At 46.0% G+C, this 18,800-nt stretch overlaps 1 protein-coding gene across 1 annotated transcript in view; it reads right to left on the reverse strand.

Moving 5' to 3' along the window:
- Positions 1 to 6,241: 6,241 nt before the first annotated feature.
- The window catches only part of Smad1 (SMAD family member 1), a 65,129-nt gene continuing 52,570 nt past the window's right edge, over positions 6,242 to 18,800 (reverse strand). The window contains exons 6-7 of the mRNA XM_051168521.1: positions 12,993 to 13,249; positions 6,242 to 7,013 (exon numbers count right to left, since the gene is read on the reverse strand). Coding sequence (XP_051024478.1) covers positions 6,870 to 7,013; positions 12,993 to 13,249 — 401 coding nt within the window. The 3' untranslated portion in view covers positions 6,242 to 6,869. The remainder of the gene's footprint in view (positions 7,014 to 12,992; positions 13,250 to 18,800) is intronic.

Raw genomic sequence — 18,800 nt, forward strand, 5'->3', positions numbered from 1 at the left:
ACACACACACACACACACACACACACACACACATATATATATTTATACTTATTCTTCAAAAAGGAGACAGTGAGCTGAGCACCAGCATCCATCCACCTCTGCTTCCTGACTGCAGATGCCGTCTGACCAGCTGCCTCCGGCTCCTGCCTCCACAGCTTCCCCACCATAGTCCTCATGGTGGACTGTGGACTCTGAAATAAAACAAAAGGACAAAAACCAAGCAAGCAACCAACCAACCCCTCTTTATTTAAGCTGCCTTTGTCAGGTAATTTGGCCACAGCAAGGAAACAAGTGACTGAGACAAGCATGGTCACAGCGTGATGAAAATAAGCATTATAGAACTCCCCTCAGGGCTGCTGTGTCAACCCTCGGCTCTCGCATCTTGGCCACAGGCTTGTTCCCTGAGCCCCTGTTCCAGCTGGAGCAACAGCAGGCCTGTTGCCCACGTCAGCGATGCCTGCACTTCTTGAGGATGCTTGGCTGGTTAACTAGTGGGCCCCTCCCTCTCTCACGGCAGCTGCTCTGACCCCATCCCCTGGCTGTGCAGGACTCACCAGGAGACAGCTATCTCTCCGGTCCTAACACGACCATTCCTCCTACCCATCATCTTCCGTTCTCCATCTTTGTCGCCTCCTCACCAATAAACCTTTCTAGAGCTCAAAAATACTGCTTTCATTCCTTTCAGCTCAGACTTCCAAACTGTCACATGCTGACTTTATATACCACGGCTTCCTCATCCCCAAGGATGAGTTAACTGTCAATCTCACTAAATCTAGAGTCACCGGGCAGATGGGCATGTGAACATGACGGTAGGGGATTGTGTTGCTGTCTGAGGGTTTCCATTGCTGCGAAGAGACACCATGACCAAGGCAACTCTTATAAAAGAAAACACCTCATTTGGGCCTGGCTTAGAGTTTCAGAGGCTTAGGCAGTATTGCTATGATAGGAAGCAGTGCAGCGCTCATGCAGACCTGAGTGTGGCTTGAGCATCTGGGGCTTCCAAAGCCCACCCTCGGTTACACACTTCCTCCAACAAAGCCACACCCACTCCAGCAATGCCACGCTTCCTGGTAGTGCCAGTCCCTATGGACCAAGCATTCAAACACACAAGCATATAACGGCCGTTCCTATACAAACCACCACAGTTGATTGTGTTCTTTGAGGTAGGAAGACACATGCCCACTGTGGGCGGCTTCATTCCCTGGCATTGAGTTGTATAATTGGAGAAAGGGGGCCTCGCTGCAGCAGTGTGTACATCACTCTGTTCCTGATTGTGGGTGCAGTGGGACCAGCTGCTCCTGCCCTCGCTTTCTCACCATGATGGACTCCCCCTGGACTGTGAGTTACGGATCTTTCCTTCTCCCGTAGTTATTGTCAGTGTGCCTATTGCAGCAATAGGAAAAGAAGCCAAATACCCCCCAAAGCTCGTAGCTCAGCAATGGCTTCCTAAGTCCTAAGTATCAACTTATTCTCAGGCCCCGCCCTTCTCTGTCCTGTGTGGGCCCTTCTGTAAAGCAAACCTTGCTCCTTGCTTGCGGAAGCCTGCTTTCTCTGCTTCTTCTCTGTTCCTTTCTGCCGTCCTTCCCTGGAGCTGCATCTTGGATGTGTGTTTGATCCTCAAGTGATCCTGTCAATCAAGGGGTTATAATCCTAGGAGGGAAAAGAAGTCCTATTCCTTAGCCTAATGTACCCAAGAGCATTAATGGTGTGGCCCCTGTCTAACTCTCCTATGCTTTCCGGTGCTCCCAAATACACCTGGACCTCTTGTCCACTTGCACTTTTCTATTGTCTGCCTTGTATACATGCTTACACTTTCCCTCCATAGTCTTTTGTAGGTGTAGTCTCTAGATAGCACACAGACAGCTCAGGGGCATCATCCCAGGGGACTGGAGGGCAGTCTCAGAGGCCAAAGCAAACAATAGGCATTGCTCATAGGTGCTGATCCTGACTCTTCTACCTAGAGGTGTCTCCCATCATCCACGTGTAACCCAGCTTACAAGTTTCATACTTAAATGCAGCCCCTGTCTAACCCCTGTTCATCTTCCTTCAACAGGCAACACAGCTCTCTCCCCCTCCTCCCCAACCCCCGCCCCATGTCTCCCTTATTTTGTAGTAAGTTTATGCTTGTACTAGGCAACTTTGGACAAGATAGCTAGCTTCTGGGCTGGTTTATTTATATATTTTAAAAAATGATGTGTGGTTCTGCTCTTAAGCATTACTGCCACGTGTGTGTGTGTGTGTGTGAGAGAGAGAGAGAGAGAGAGAGAGAGAGAGAGAGAGAGAGAGAGAGAGAGAGACGGGAGAGAGAGGGAGAGAGAGGACGACAGAGGACGAGAGAGAGAGGAGAGAGAGAGAGAGAGAGAGACAGACAGACAGACAGACAGACAGACAGACAGACAGAGAAGGACAGAGAGACAGAGAGAGAGAGAGAGAGAGAGACAGACAGACAGACAGACAGACAGACAGACAGAGAAGGACAGAGAGACAGAGAGAGAGAGAGAGAGAGACAGACAGACAGACAGACAGACAGACAGAGGCAGAGAAGGACAGAGAGAGAGAGAGAGAGAGAGAGAGAGAGAGAATCTTTCCTGCAAAGGTGTGCACAGGTGTCCTTACGTCAGATAGGGAAACAAACGATAGACCGAAGTAATGAGTCTACCCACTTCTGCTCTGGTGAGCTGGCGAGTTCACTGTGCTTACTTACAGGGACATGATGAGAGGAGCATGGGTAACCAGAAAAACAACCGCATCACCGAGGCCTCACCCATCGTGGTGACCTCCTTACGGCTGTCTACATGGGGTCTCTCTACTTCAGTTAGCCTTCCGCAATCTCCACCTACTCAAGCAGCAGGCAGAACCATGCACAGCTTGGGCAAAACAACCTATAGCTGGCATGGAGGAGCAGGGCGTGGCTAGCATCTCAGGAGGGGTCTGAGGACTCTTCACGAGAATGAGAACATAACAGACCAACTTGGAGGGATTCTTGCAGGCAGTCAGGCCTGTTCTGCTTAAGGTGGTAATGAGTGCTATGCTCAGGGGACAGCACTTCAGAACAGTCCCTCAGCAGGCTGTTGTGTCAAAGGCTCGGCTGGCAGAACTGTGCTGTCAGGAGATGGTGAGGTTTAGTCAGAGGTCTTCAGGCATGCTTTCAAAGGAGATGGTCAAACACACCAATCCCACATCCCCCTTGCTGCTCAGCCAAGAAGTGAGCCGCTCATTTCTGCCCTGTGCTCCTGCAATGGCACGTGCCCACCTCTGTCCCTTACAGAGGTGTGAAAGTAATGGCTCACCCTGGTCAGGCCATAGACCACAACCTCCACACCGGGTGCCAAAAATAAGTGGTTTCTCTTTATATACTGTCTTGATGGTTTATTTCTGCAGAGGATAGCAAGAGTTGGGGATGGAGTCGTTAAGTTGTGAGGAAGAGAGGACTGATGGGGGAAAGCCCCTGGCACGATGCCTAGAGCACAAGACCTAGGCACTCACGCGCTTCCAGTGTCCGCCCTCCGGGCTGTAAGCTCCTCACGGACAGGATTTCTGACTGTTTAAAGGCGAAGTCTTGTCCAACTGCCAGCTGAACCAAAGCCCTTTCCCAGGCAGATGATTTAATCATTGTCTGAGGCGTTCTGAGTGCTTTGTCCAGCCAATCTCAAGTGGCCCAATGAGGTTAGCTTTCCTATCTCCATTTTACAGATGGGGGGACATGTGCAAGGAACGCAAGACATTTTCTAGCTCGAATTTTGTTGAATTATGGAACGGAGGTGGTGGGGCCAAGGCTCGCTAAACATCCCAGCTACTGATTCTCAGAACACCGTCCCCACTACCTCCGCCATCTTACTGACCTCATTGGTTTTCTCATTATCTGGACAAATAGTTGCTTTGATTTTTCTCATTGTTTTAACAAAATATTTCCAAAAGTCTTACTCATTAACCTCCTATGGCTGATGAGAATGTGTTTCATTAAGATTTTACTAGAATTCCATTCACTTGCCTTAAGCACAAGGGGCCTTTTTATGCACCGCACTTGCACACCCCAGCATCTAGTAGGTCTCAGCAGACAGGATGAGCAACATCTTCAAGGCACGAACTTGACAATAACTCCTCGAATATCCAACTCACTAACTGCCCAGCAGCCAATAGGAACTGCAGGAAGGCAAAAGCAGCTTTCCACCAGGAAAGACGATCTCTAGCTGTGTGTAATACCATTACTTAATGGTAATTTTTATTCCCACTTGCCATTTTCATGGGTTTGTGATGTGTATGCTGTGTGTGCACATGCATGCGGAAGCCCAAGGCTGAGGTCAGGAATCACCCTCAATGGCTCTTCCACCTTATTCTTTAAGGCAGGGTCTCTCAATCAAACCTAGAGCTCACCGATATGGCTAGTCTCCATAGGCAACTTGCTCTGGGGGATCCTGTCTCTACCTTCTCGGGCTGGAGTTACAGGTTGGCTGCCACACCCATCCACACTTTATGAGGATGCTGGGGATGTAAACTCTGATGCTCACACTCGCCCTTTACCAGCTGTGACATCTCCCGACTCCACCCAGTTTGAGTTTGTCGTCGTCAACATCATCATCATCACCGTCTATCTTACCTGTCACTGCCATTGGTCCAGGTCACTGGCACAAGGAATGACAAAGGCTGATTAAAGACACAGACCACAGAAAGTTCAAGAAAAGTGGCTCTTGTATTTGTGACGTTTACGTTTCTAAGGTATTCATGACCTTAGCTGAATGTCTCCCAGACCAAGTCTGTGAAGATGCTATCTCCACCCGATGCATATACAATGAGAGGAAACTGTCACAATGTAGGTCCCCTGGCCCAGGATTTCTCTGCTTGCCATTGATGGTCTGGGGGAAAACAGTAAGAAAGAGACACTTGGGTCTTGTCGTTGTTTAGGGAATGCATTTTGTACTTTCAGTGGGGAGCGGAGCAAGGCATTCTTTTCTTTTAAAAGTGGATTTCAAATGATGAGAGACAGTAGATACTTAAATTTTGGGGTTGTGCACCAAGTCCAGCAAAGAATGTAAGGTGAAACTGGCATTTACGTAGCTAGAAAACATAATGACCTCAAATATTTTCCTTTTTAAATAAATTTAAAAATTCTTGGTAGGTCATTCCTACTCCCCAAACCTGCAACAAGGTCATCATTTTCTCCTGTGCAGCCTGAGCTCTCAGCACCTTCGCTACAGCTTCTATGGTTACCCTACGTGTGCACCTTCAGTTCCGGCATCTACTCTTCTGGTCTGCTCAGGTCCCCACTGGCAACTGTGCCGCTACCTCAGCAGCGCATACTGTATACACATCTGTGGGCTGGCAAGATGGCTCCGAGGGTAATGGTGTTTACCCACAGTCAGATGACCTCAGTTTGACCCCCGAAACCCACATCACAGGAGGAAGGGCTGACTCCACAGATACCCTCTGACCTCTACAGGTGCCCTGGGGCACATGTCCCTCCCTCCACAAATTGGTTTTAAGTTTACACATTTAGATTTTACTAGTTTTTCTCTTTTTTTCCCCCAGTTTTATGTATCCTTTTTCTTCTGATTCTAGCCACTCTGCTCTTAGCGACTCAGGTTCCACATCTTGCATCTGGCAGAGTACTCAAAGGGCACTATAAATTTTAACATGCAAAGAAAGACAGTGACACACTTTTAATCAAAGTAAGCAATAATGACAGGTTTATTTAAAAGTTTCCTGTAGAGAAAACTTTGCTAGTGTTGGAATAAAAGTACTCAATGTATGAGAGCAAAGGAGAATAGAAAAAAATTAACAGAAAAAAAAAAAAAAAGGCACACAGTACAAAAAACAAAACAAAATAAAAAAACATTAGAAATAGATTCCAATAGAGATCGTCTTTAAAAATGAACAGAGTTACTAGGTTTGGCAAACAACCTATTTGGAAATTAAAGCCTATGTCTGAATTGTAAACTCCATAAAAAACTGCTCATTAAACTCAAGCTTTTCATACACTGGGGATTGAAATACAAAGCCAGTTGATTTGCAAAAGGAAGGAACTACCCATTTGTTCTCACAGTTACAGGAATTAACCAGCTGCTTAACTGCGACGTGGAGCAGATGAGACAGAAGAAAAGAAAGAAAAGTCAGATAAAACTCTAAGAAAACTGAAACACAGCAAATTCAGACACCAGCTTGTTCGTTTTAAGGCAACAAACTGAACTTTACGGGATAGTCTACAATTGCGGTTGTCATTTCGTCCCCCCCCCCCCAGAACCATTCTAGATCCACTAGCCATTTAGACTATTCATAACCTCCAAATATTCTGTATATACATATTTAGCAAAGAGCATACGCCTGACGTCATTCTGACAGCAATACAGCCAGCATACAGTCTTAGAAAGATTACTATGTGTGTCATAAAGATTAACCTTTACTTTAAAAACAAACAGAAAACCCATTCATTTCTAAACAAATAGTTTTAAAATATGAGAACCCATGAGAAGATGAGTCACCGTGGGCGCTGCACCTGATGACAAGCGCACCTCAGAAAGACCACAACGCCAGTCCTCTCTGCCCACACGCAAAGGGATTGCCTAGGATTTTTCCCCCCCTAATAGCTATTTGTCCCTGGCTTGGCCATGTCATTTTCAACTATACACAAAAGTCCTGCTAGAAGTCAGCATCTTAGTTGATTTTACAACAGAACGTCACAATGTAAACTGAACGGCTTCCTGGTGTCATCAGCACGCCACACCGAGGTTTGTCCATTCCTCAATCCAACAGTTGGTCACAGAGGTCAAGTATTATCAAGGCTCTTTCGTCGGCTCTTCATCCTGTCTGACTTATCCATCCTTCAAGTACATGCAAGGCTCAAGAGTCTGCAAGAGACAGAAGCCCGAGGCCCCTTAAGACACTGATGAAATAGGGTTGTGGGGCGAACCCATCTGGGTTAGAACTTTATCCAGCCACTGGAGAGGGCCGTGCAGATGTATCTCAATCCAGCAGGGGGTGCTAGTAACATCCTGCCTGTGGTATTCGGCTCCCCAACCCTAGGAAAAAGAAAACACACCAGGAGTCATTTAACTCAAAGCTTTATCTCAGGGATCCTAAATTCATACAATTCTGTTTGGACCTACGGCTATGTACCACAAGAAAAATGCACCACGAATGCATACACGATTTAATGGTATTTTGGGGAGATGGACAGTGACTCCTGAAAGTGCATCCAAGGACCCCAGATTACCCATTTTGTTGGCCATGGTGGCATAATCCCAGCATTTGGGAGGCAGGAGCAGGCAAATATCTGTGATTCTAGGTCAGTCAGAGGTACAAGAGTGAAGCCTTGTTTCAAATAAATAAATACACTTTCTTTAATAATTAAAACTTTAAAATACATTCAACAATTGTCTGAATGAAGATATTTTAAATATTTATTTCCTGTTATATTATTGTTGTGTTAAAATTTTATTTACTTATTGAAATTTTAAAACAAGTTCTTACTATGTAACCCTGACTGGCCTGGAGCTCCCTATATAGACCAGACTGGCCTCAAATTCGTATCCACCTGCCTCTGATTCCTGAGTCCTGGGATTAAAGGCGTGCATCATCAAACCTGGCTTTATTTTTTTAGTAGCTTATTTATTTTATGTGCACTGGTGTTTTGCCTGCATGTACGTCTGTGTGAAGGTGTCAGATCTTGGAGTTACAGACAGTTGTGAGCTGCCATGTGGGTGCTGGGAATTGAACCAGGGTCCATCTGGAAGAGCAGTTAGTACTCTTAACCATGGAACTATCTCTCCAGCCCCTGGCTTTATTTTCTTTTTAAGATTTTATTTTAAAAATCATGCATATATGTATGTGTTTGAGTGTGGATTTGTCTATGAATGCAGTGCTGTGGGGTCTAGCAGGTCTCAGATGCCCGGAGTTACATACAGGCTGTAGTTAAGCCACCTAAACTGGCTACTGGGAATTGAACCCAGGACCTCTGCAAGAATACTACACACTCTTAATTGAGTAATCCTTTGGCTCTGTGTGTGTGTGTGTGTGTGTGTGTGTGTGTGTGTGTGTGTGTGTGTGTGTTCGTTCGCGTCTGGAGAGGCCAGAGGAGGGTCAACACTGGCTGTCTCACTGAGTCACACTCCACTGTATTTTCTGAGAAAACGTCTCTTGCTATGCCTGGAGCTTTTGCCAACTAGGCTAGACTGGCCAGCCAACAAGCCTACGGGTTCCCATCTCTGTCTCTTGTGCTGGGATTACCGGGGGTACAGCCCCACACTCAGCTTTTTTTTTTTAAACAGTTGCACATATGTGTATGTGCATGCACACCAGTGTGCACATGGAGAACAGCTCTGTGAACTCAATCACACTTTTCTCTTCCCACCTTTACTTGTGCAGCAATGTCTTTGAAGATAAAACCTTCTATCTAAGAGGAAAGCGCCTTAATTGCCAAACGTTCCAGGAGAGGCAAAACGTTCCACCCTCTAGGCAAACTCCTTAAAACCCAGGAAGCACACAACACAAAAAGCTTTAGGAAGTCCTAATGAAACTGGCCAGATTCACAGTCCCCTCCCCCCAAGCTGATGTGAGCAGTAGGGGCTGCTGAGACACCCACACCAGCTGGGCTGCCAGGAAGACATAGGCAAGCCACACTGCCCGGAAGCGCTCAGGCCAACCGAGCTTCTGGGAACAGCCTCTCCAGCCTGTTGAGCCGCCTGCGTTTTGTGCAGGGAGCTCCAGTCCCCAGCCTTTGTGAGCTGTCACCCATGCTAGGGGTGGGCCTCTGGTGACACGGGGTGTCTCTGAATCACTTCTGTTCCTCTAAGTAACCCCAGGAAAACTCACTGGCTCACCAGGCTGGACTTCGGTGATATCCATACTTTGGTTTGTCACTGGTGTGGGGTGAGTGTCCCCAGGAACAGTGTCATACAACGAAACAACACGCCTCCCACCAGCCTGCTGGTCATTATTCTTTTCTTTTAGAAATGGGTGTCGGCAAGACAAACTCAGGTCTTGATGACTGTACGGCAAGCGATCCCCTGACTAAACCAGCTCCTTGCCCCTGTTTATTTTATTTTTTTCAGACAGGGTTTTACCCAGCTGGCCTGAAACCTACTCCCCAGTCCCAGTGGGCTGCAAACTTGGGGCAATCATCTCGCCTGAAGCTCCCATGTGCAGGGATCACAAGTGTGGGCCACCATGCCTGGTTCCCTCTGCCCCTTGTTGTGACACCGGGAATGGAAGCCAAGGCCTCTTACACACCAGTGACACGCTCCACCACTGAGTGACATCCCCAGCCCTGTTAAAGCTGTCATTAAATCCTCCTTTTACCCTCAGTAAATATGCTGAAGGTGATGCCAGACAGACTGACATTCGGTTTCTTCCCCACGCTGGCAGATAAACTTCATCTACCTGTTGACACCACAGGTTTTTTTATCTTTATCTTCAGTCTCAAGTGAAATCTGGGAGGAAAGTTACAGACCCCCGAGTTCTTCCTGACACGTGGTCATCATCTTGAAGCGACAGGCTCCGTCATTCATCTGGTGCGCTGCTAGGTGGCATCAGAATGACCCATCAGGACAGTAATGTTCGGGAGAGGTCACCATGAAAGCCAGGTGTGACTGGATGAGCCTGGAATCCCAGCACTAGTGAGAGGCTACGGCAGGAGGATCACGAATGGGTTCAGAGTCAGCCTGGGCTACGCTGGGTCTGAGGCTAACCTTGGTTATACAATGAGACCCTGTCTTAAGGTGAAAAAAAAAATGGTGGTGATGTGAATAAGAAGATGGGGTCTCTGCTATGTACCTTTTCCAGCGACTTTTAAGAAATACATCTGAATATGAGAACTTCTAAGACAAAGTTGGAACACATGAACACCCGTGTATGGGCATGCATGCCCACTCAACAGCTACAGTTACCATGCAGGTCTGTCTCTTTAGACAGTGAGTTCTTTGAAGAAGGGGGCTGACATCTGACCTCCAACATCCAAGACAGTCACCAGTGTGAGGCAAAAGCTCCACATGTACTTTCTGGGCCAGGCTGATTTGTTTTTTGTTTTTTGTTTTTTTTGTTTTTTTTTTTTTTCAGATAGGAAGGATTTAGGTTTTTAACACTCATAAAGCATGGGTTTGTTTTTTTTTTTTTTATATTAACACCAAAATCAAGCCTCTCAAAGACAACATGAGGTTGCCCCTCATTATTTCTCTAAGACAGGAGGAGGAGGAGCCAAGTGAGCATCCCTCACAGCAGGGAGCAGAGCTGCAGAAAGTGTGCAAGCTTTTGATATGGCTTCTTTTGATATGGCTTCTTTTGATATGGCTTCTTGCCATATGGAGCTTGTTATACTCCAGGCCTATGCGCATGTGTATGCAGGTAGCCATGGAAGACAAAAGGTGTCAGATTTTTGGAGATGGAGTTACAGGCAATCCTGAGAACAGGATTCTGGTCCTCTGTAAGAGCCATCTCTTTAGCCCATCACCAACTTTGTAGTACACAAGATTTGCCCATCCGAAACTCCCAGCCACATCCGTCCTATCTTGCACAGTCACCATGTTAGTGCATATCACATTTTCTAATGCTGTGTTACTATGAAAGCTACAGGAAGCCTGTGCAACTGGATGCTAGGGACCTTCTGTGTGTTTTCTCTCTTTGCATTGTCTTTCTGGAATAGTGGTAACATATTTGGAGAAAAAAAGAAGCCAATACATTTTGTCTCTGTAGCTTCCGGCTGACGAGATGACTCAGCAGGTAAGAGTACTTGCTGCTGCTCCAGGGGACCTGGGTTTGGTTCCAGGGCCCCACAACTGCTCACAACAGTTTGTAACTCCAGCTACAACAGATATGGCACCCTCTTCTGGCCTCTATTGACACACACACACACACACACACACACACACACATGTGGCATTCACACATATACATATACTTACGCTAAGTGTAAAAATAAAAATCTTTAAATAGCTAACATTAGTGTAAACATTGTTTTTAGTTATATAAAAGTAACTTGTTAGCGACATGGTAGGAAACAAATGCCAAGGAGATAGATTATCGGAGCACCGCGAGTCAAAACTTCTTCAAGAATTCAAGCACTGTAGCCCAATCAAGGGACCGCGAGCATAATTACCCAGGCCCGAGTTCCATTCAGGCTCATTTTACAGACCGCGCAGGAGGTCCGAGAACAACCGCTGTGCCTCAACCCCAGTTAAGACATCAGTCCTCAAGAGGTGTTCTTTCCTCCAAACAAAACCCAGTCTGGCAAATGGCCGGCCTCATTCTGAAAACCGTCTGAGCCAAGATGCTAAGTCAAAAACCAAATGGCGCTTGTGAAAAAATGAACAAGGAGAGGCTCTGTGGTCATAGTTCCACACAATGTATACGGCTTTAAGGGGTTAAAAAGAGCCTCCTTTCCTATTAAAGACGTGCCCCATTCAGCTAAGGAGGAGGAAGGCACCTCTGATCTGGACGGTGACGAACAAAGCTCAGCTCTGGGATCACCCCGGTGATGAAGACATCGCTAAACTGGCCCAGCAAGACGTCAGGGCGCTTTTGAAGACAACACATGAAAGACAACTTGCTTCATCCAGGCCGTAATTAGCTCTCTTCCTCAAGGTAAAGCGGGATAAAGATTTATCTGGGAGACTCAGAAACAAGCCAGTTACTAGATTGTGCCGTCATCAGATAGGTGGCTTTTAAAAAAACATTTCAATGGCATCTTAAAACTTCAATTCTTAGCGTCAGAAGGGACAGAGATATTTGTTATAAGCAATGACTTGGCCCTTCTTTCTCTGCTTTACAGAACATTCTTGGAGCTGAGGGCATGGCCTTTGCTAACTTTTTCATTATACACAAAGCACAAGACTTACTAGAAATACTTTAAAACTGCGACCAACTGAAGATAACTTTCAGTGTGATTACGTTTTTCACTTACTTATTTTGTCGTATTTATTTATTGCCCTCCCAGCCCTGTGTGTGAGTGTGAGTGTGTGTGTGAGTGGGTGTGTGTGTGTGTGTGTGTGTACATGTGGAGGTCAAAGAACAACCTGAGGGTGTTGGGTCTCTCTTTCTACCATGTGGGCCCCAGACTGCGATTCAGCTTAGCAGAAGGTCCCTTTTCTCACTGTGTCACCTCACAGGCTCTAGAAGACCAGGTACTGGCTGCAACCTACAGGCACGGGCAACCTGACAGTACTAAAAGCAAAAACGAGAGGAACAAAGATGCATTTCTTCAGGTGATCGCATAGGATGATCATGTGTTTAGGCTACATGTTAAATACACACCCATTTCTATGGTATTAGAGTAGCTATGGGGCTCGGGACACAGCACAGTGGGTGGAGCACTGGCCTAGCACACCAGAGACTCTCCAATGGGACAGTGGCAGCACACAGAGCTGATAGACCAGGATCTCAAACCCAGCCCCATCCTCTACCCAGCCCCACAGGCTACATTGTCCCCTCTCTCTCCAAAATAACAAAAGTTTGACTAGGGCCAGCATGATGGCTAAGGGGAGGCGGGAGGGGGGTGGGGAGGCACCTGCCACCAAGCCTGGAAGTCTGAGTTCTATCGTTCAGACCCACATGGTGGGAGAAGAGGATCACACTGCTATGTTCCAACGACAATCTCTGACACACTGACCCTCTTGTTAGATGTCTGAAAAAAAAAATCCCAGCTGGGCGGTGATGGCACACGCCTTTAATCCCAGCATTTGGGAGGCAGAGGCAGGCAGATTGCTGTGAGTTCAAGGCCAGCCTGGTCTACAAAAGCGAATCCAGGGCAGTCAAGGCTACACAGGGAAAACCTGTCTCGAAAAACCAAAACCAAACCAACCAACCAACCAACCAACCAAAAAAACAACAATAACAATAAAAAAAAAAAGAAAAAGAAAAAGGCTTTACAGGAAAAACCTGTCTTGAAAAACCAAAAAAGAAAAGAAGAAAAGAAAAATAAATCCGTCTGCTTATAGGAACATATACCAGGAAAGCACAGATTTACATCTTGTGGGAGAGCATGGGGGGGATGGGCACGCGCAGCTCACCTTCACAAAGCTCATTCGAATAGTGCACATTTTGGTGAGTTCATACACTGTCTCGAACCCGTGGTTCACAGACTGTGCCAGTAGCTGAGCAAACTCTTGGTTGTTGAAGATTTTCAAGCTGCACCCACTGGGGATCTTGCAGACGGTAGTGGGGTGGAACCCATGATGGTAGTTGCAGTTCCGACTCTGCACAAAGATGCTACTGTCGCTGAGGCACTCGGCATACACCTCTCCTCCAACGTAGTAAAGGTGAACTCCTGCGGGTGGACAAACCATGCCCATCAGTTACACGGCCGAGAGGCGCCTGGGCAAAGGCACTCTGGCAAAACCCTTAGGTAACTGGTACCCTTGTGTCAACCAGTGTGTTTAGGAAATAACAAAGCCTCTCAAGCATAATGAAGTATAGCACTTTCATTTTGGTAAGTATTTAATGTCCCACTTGGCCAGAGTTGAAAGTATATTCGCACTCTAAAAATAGAGTGCAATAAAAGCTGGTGTTTACTGGGGTGCACTGCGTTTACAGTCTCCTGCATTCATGCCAGGGCTAAACTGCTCAGAAAACTTCAGAGAGAGGGAGATGGGATGATTACTAAACATGGAGGCACACAGCCTGGGGTGAAGACGTAGTCCTGGAAGCTGTGAGACAGGAGGTCTAGCGGAAAACAAAAGCTTTTTAAAAAGAAGGGGGGGAAAAAGGACGGTAAAAGCAACTTTTATTCTCTTAGTTCAACTGTTGTCTGGGAGGCTTACTGCCCCCGTCCGCTAACCCAGGCCTAGAATGTTTTCAGCCTCTGAGACTTACTGCTTAATGAGCTCACCCTTACTTGTTCTTGCTGAGCTCTGGGCTGGGTCATTCAACGCACCTGTTCTGGCTCAAACTCTTCGCCCAGCTGACTTATTCAATCTGGCTTCTCTCTCAGCCTGGAACTGCTCTTCTTGGCCTCAAACTAACTCAGCAATCTGCTCTAATCTTCTGGATTCTTCTCATTCTTTGGCTTGTTCCATCTTCACCTAAGATTTCTGTCTGCAACCCATCTCTCTATTTCTATCCTAGTAAAATCTGCCTCCTTTCTCTGTAAAACTGCCTCTTAAGTAGCTTCCCTTTCCTCTCTCTTCTCCTGAGAGTTGGGCATATCTTATTCTGTCAAATCTCTGATTCATCACCTTTTCTGCCCCTCAATTAGACATCACTTTCAAACATGGGCGCTTCCTTCTACAAACTAACTCTACCTTTGTTTGGGATTAAAGGCATGTGCCACCACACCTGGATCTAAGCTTTTCTTTACCTGATACTTGCTCTACACCAGGTTGGCCTTGAACTCAGATCTGTTCGCCTGTGTCCGCTCAATTAAACACGTTTGTATTCCAGATGGATCACACAGACCTAGAAGGTCTTTGGATGTGATCTCTTGCCAGAGCAGCCATGTTCTGAATTAACATCCCTCTACAAAGGACTGTGTGAAATAAGAGCTCACCAAAAGAACTACTAAAAATAATAACTGAAAATGTCTTATAACTTTTAGAGTCTGAGCAACACTGGCCTTCAAGGGGGAGGGGAAGGGCAGAAGCAGTGACCTCCAGGTAAAGGTGGAAGAAGCAACTCTGCAAAATTGTCCTCTGAGTGCCACATGTCCCTGTGTACATAAAGCATGAAAAAATAAATCTTTGGCGGGAAGAAGGAAATCCCTCTGAGGAAGTCTTGTGAGGGTAACAAGCACCCAGCAAACAGGCTCTCACCCCTGCAGGTGACTGTGGCAGGGAAACGTCACCTGTCCTCTCTATAGACACACAGGGCTAAGATTTCAGTATCAGCCCTACCTCAAGTCATGCAAAAGTCACTGCAAACCCTGTCAACGCACACACCATTAGCACACCTTTTTCTGTCAAAGGATTATTAACACTTTGCACATCTATATATTTTCATACACTTTCTTAATTTTCTATAATAGAAAGTCACCATCTTTATTATCAGGAAAAAAAGATTTTTTTCCTTTTAGTTTTCTGTGTATCTTTTCCCTTAAATATATTTTATAGCTCTAAACAAAATGGACTGTCCTGCTCCCCGGGCCTCATCTGTCTCTCTCAGTGCACCAGTGTTGACACTAATTTTCTATTATTGCAGTCATGACAAATGTCACTAGCCTGTTTTTACTAATACCCGCAAGAGATTCCTGGAAGTGAAATGGCTGAAATCACGCTTTCCGGGTTACACCCACATCAGCGCTGTGCGAGTGCTGTGCTCAGCTGACCCACAGAAGCAAAAATCCTGAGCAAAGTGTCCAAAACTGGAAAATCATATAATTGTTTTAATTTGCACACAGGGCTGGGCGCGCTCTCCTGGTTTGAGGCCATTTGGGCGTCTCTTGTGAACTCACTGTCTTGACTTCTTGCCTACTGAGTTGTAGGATTTTTATTTTTATTTGTTGATGAGCTGTACATTCTGGGCCAGATATAAATAATTTATTTTTATTTTCTTGTCACTCCTTTGTCTTTCAATCTTACTCATTTTAAATATGTGTAGATAGACAGGTGACAGACAGACGGACAGATAGATGTTCCAACCAAGATAAGTTTTAAAATCCTTTAGCTGAATTACTTATGATTTTTCTTGAGGCAAAAAGATCACCTTCCAGAGCAACAAATTTTCATTGAGCTTTTAAATTGTTTGCCGTTTTACAGATACACACTGACCCATCCACACACCTGGTGTGCACTGCAGGACCATCGGCAGATGCCACCAACCTGTTGGCCATCACTTAACTTTCTCAAGCTCAGTACAGTAAGAGGCCAACTTTACTTCATGTTTTGTCTCCACACCGATTGCTTTACTTGTAGTTTTACTGGCCTTAAGGCCAAGAATCTTTTCTTTACTCGTCCATTTTTAACTATTCTTATTTATCCTTCCAAGTAATATTAGCATCACATTATGTTGCTTCCACAAAACATCATTCTGTAAACTAACTTGCTTTAAGTCACAGAATAACATAGGAGGGACCACTATCCTCTTGAAATGTTTTCGCAGCATTAAGCCATCCCTTAAGGAACAACAGTTGCCTATCCGTGCATTTTCTCGCTCTCTTACTACAGCCCTGTGGGGGGAAACTGCACTAGAGGTGGGCTTTGTGTGTTTCAAGACTTGTGCCGTTTCTAGTTCTCTCTCTCTGTTCTGTGCTTGCGGTTCAACATGTGAGCCCCTGTGTCTGGTCCAGCCACCATGCCTCCTGCTGCCACGCTTCCCCTCCTCTGCAGCCATAAGCCTAAATAAACTGTCTTGTTGCCTTGTGTCGTGGTGTTTTATCACAGCAACAGAAAACTAACGAAGACACCGAGTCAGGGAAAGCGGTCGCACAAGCTTGTAAACTAAGTAGAATGTCACAGGCAGACGTGAAGTTCACCCACAAGCAGTCCAGTGGGAGGTACAAAAAAAAATAGGAACTCTCTTTAAAGTACACACAACCGAGGGCCTCTGGCCTACCAGATTCATTCTGAGGCCCCCATCCTAAGAATATCATCAGTCATGACGTCTATGATGATGTCACTGCTTACTGCTTCCAGTTCAAGATATGAGTCTGCGCTTCCACTTATGGCGACCCTTGGCTTCTTTCTCATCTCTCTTTAGGCGTCTGGAGCGACATTAGGAAGTGCACCCTGGAATCCTTACCCCCCTCCTGACTCTTAAAGAGGAAATTCTACAGTGTTGCTTTTTACTACTTTGGGGGCATAGGCGCTTTCAAATTTAGTGAAACATACACTCTTCACAGGAGAGTCAGAGGCTCACAGGCAGAAGGAAGGAAACGCCCTTCTGTGCTATGAGCCTATGTCTAACATTTCCCCTTCTCCTATTCGGTCGTCAACTCTATCTTCCCTTCCTTTGATCATAAGGACGTGTTTACTGAGCCCCACTTCACAGTTGTTGGGTGTCCTCTAAGAATAAATTTTAAAATATTTTCTCAAATGTCTCCTGGGCCCTTATTAAAATAATCTTTTTAACCTGATCTATTGCTATAGATGTTTCACTCGTTCATTCATTCTTTCGTCATTCATTCATTCATTTGCCTGCTTCTGATTCCTCAGCACATATCGGCCTGCCTCTCACTGGTGATGTCAAGATGGAGGAATCAGTTAACTTACTGGCTATGGAGGTTTGCCCACTGTATAATTTATTTTTATTCTGCCTTGCAGCTAAAATAGTTTGTAGAGAAACATTTTAAAGCATGTAAACGCCCGGTTCTCATAAAATCCCTCTTCCTCTGTGGCATATGCTGATGGTTCTTTCCTTTACCACATTCATTTTCTTGTTTTAGTGTGCGTGTGTGCTGTGTGTGCGTGAGAGAGAGAGAGAAAGAGAGAGAGAGAGAGAGAGAAATATATATAGAGAGAAATATATATAGAGAGCACAATGCGTAGGAGCTGGCTTTTTCCTACCATGCGGTCCCAGGTATTGAACTAAGGTCGTTAGGCTTGGCAGCAAACCCCTTTACCTGCTGAGCCATCTTGCCAGCCCTACGCCGATGACTCTTGCTTGATCCTTAGTACAATGGCTTCAAAATGGTGACTTTTATATTCTGTCCCTTGCTGTCCACTTAGCTATCGGACTTCTCAATTAATTCACTTTTCTATTAATGGTTAGTACGGCTGTATCAATTAGAATGCACTTATTGGACAGAATCTCACTATGTGGCCCAACCTGTTTTGTGACTCTTGCTTTTCTGCTTCAGGCCCCCCGAGCGATGGCGTTACAGTTGTGTTCAGGAGGACCACACCCTGCAGTATCTCATGATCCACTACTGCAGTTAGCTACGGCTACTCTTCATTATCTGTGAGTCTGGGATCCAGCTTCAACTGCGCACGGATCAAAAGCGATTTAAAAAAAACCAACAGCACCAACATTAACATGCACAGGCCTTGCCCTCTCGTCACTCACTCCACAGCACACGACACGAGCTCTGCAGCAGGTGTGACTCACGAGGACGCGTGGAAGGTGAAGGGCATGGCTACGCTGTGTGAAGTGATTCGCTACGCTGTTTTACGGAGGGAACTGAGCGTCCAGGGATTTTTAGCTCCCGAGGGTCCCATAGCAAACCCGCCATGGACACCAAAGCACAACCGTACTCTGGTACTTACGCCGGACAGAGCTGTGTGGTGAGAGTTGGACCCCAGAGACACCTCCATTTTCAGAAGCATTCCTTCACTGTTGTCGGATGAGCTCCTCCAGGCAGTGAGAGCTTGCCCTCAGTGTGGCTGGACAGTAGCAGCCATGGTCTTCACCCCGGGGTGCTTACTGCTACGCTGTGTTTTTGCTCCTTTGCCCTTCCAGTAGAAAAAGCTCTGTGCATGTTCCGAGGGCTTACGGATGGTCTTGCATACAGACACGTGCACAAGAGCATACGAACACATGCCGTGCCACTGAATTGCAATTTTACACTCATATTCCATGCAGTGCCACACTCCTGGTTGACTGCATTGTCCTTCCTCCACAGGGAAAACACTGAGCTCTGAGCACTACCCACACATGTAGTCACTTGCTTAACCATTCAGTAAACACGTGTAAATGTGACATGTTATCTACCGCTAATAAATAATTAAGTCAATTAAGAAAGATGGTGGAATGAGAACATGGCTCCATGGGTAAAGGTGCTCGCCCCAAGCCTGATGACCTGAGGTCCATTTCTGGTGTTCAGATGGTGGAAGGCAAGAACTGACTCCCAGAAGCTGTCCTTTGATCAAGACACTCACATGTACACACACACGCACGCACACACGTCTAATAATAAATGTAAGAATGATTTTAAAATCTGTTTTAGTTTG

Source organism: Acomys russatus, chromosome 26, assembly GCF_903995435.1.
Source record: "Acomys russatus chromosome 26, mAcoRus1.1, whole genome shotgun sequence".
Taxonomy (NCBI): Eukaryota; Metazoa; Chordata; class Mammalia; order Rodentia; family Muridae; genus Acomys; species Acomys russatus.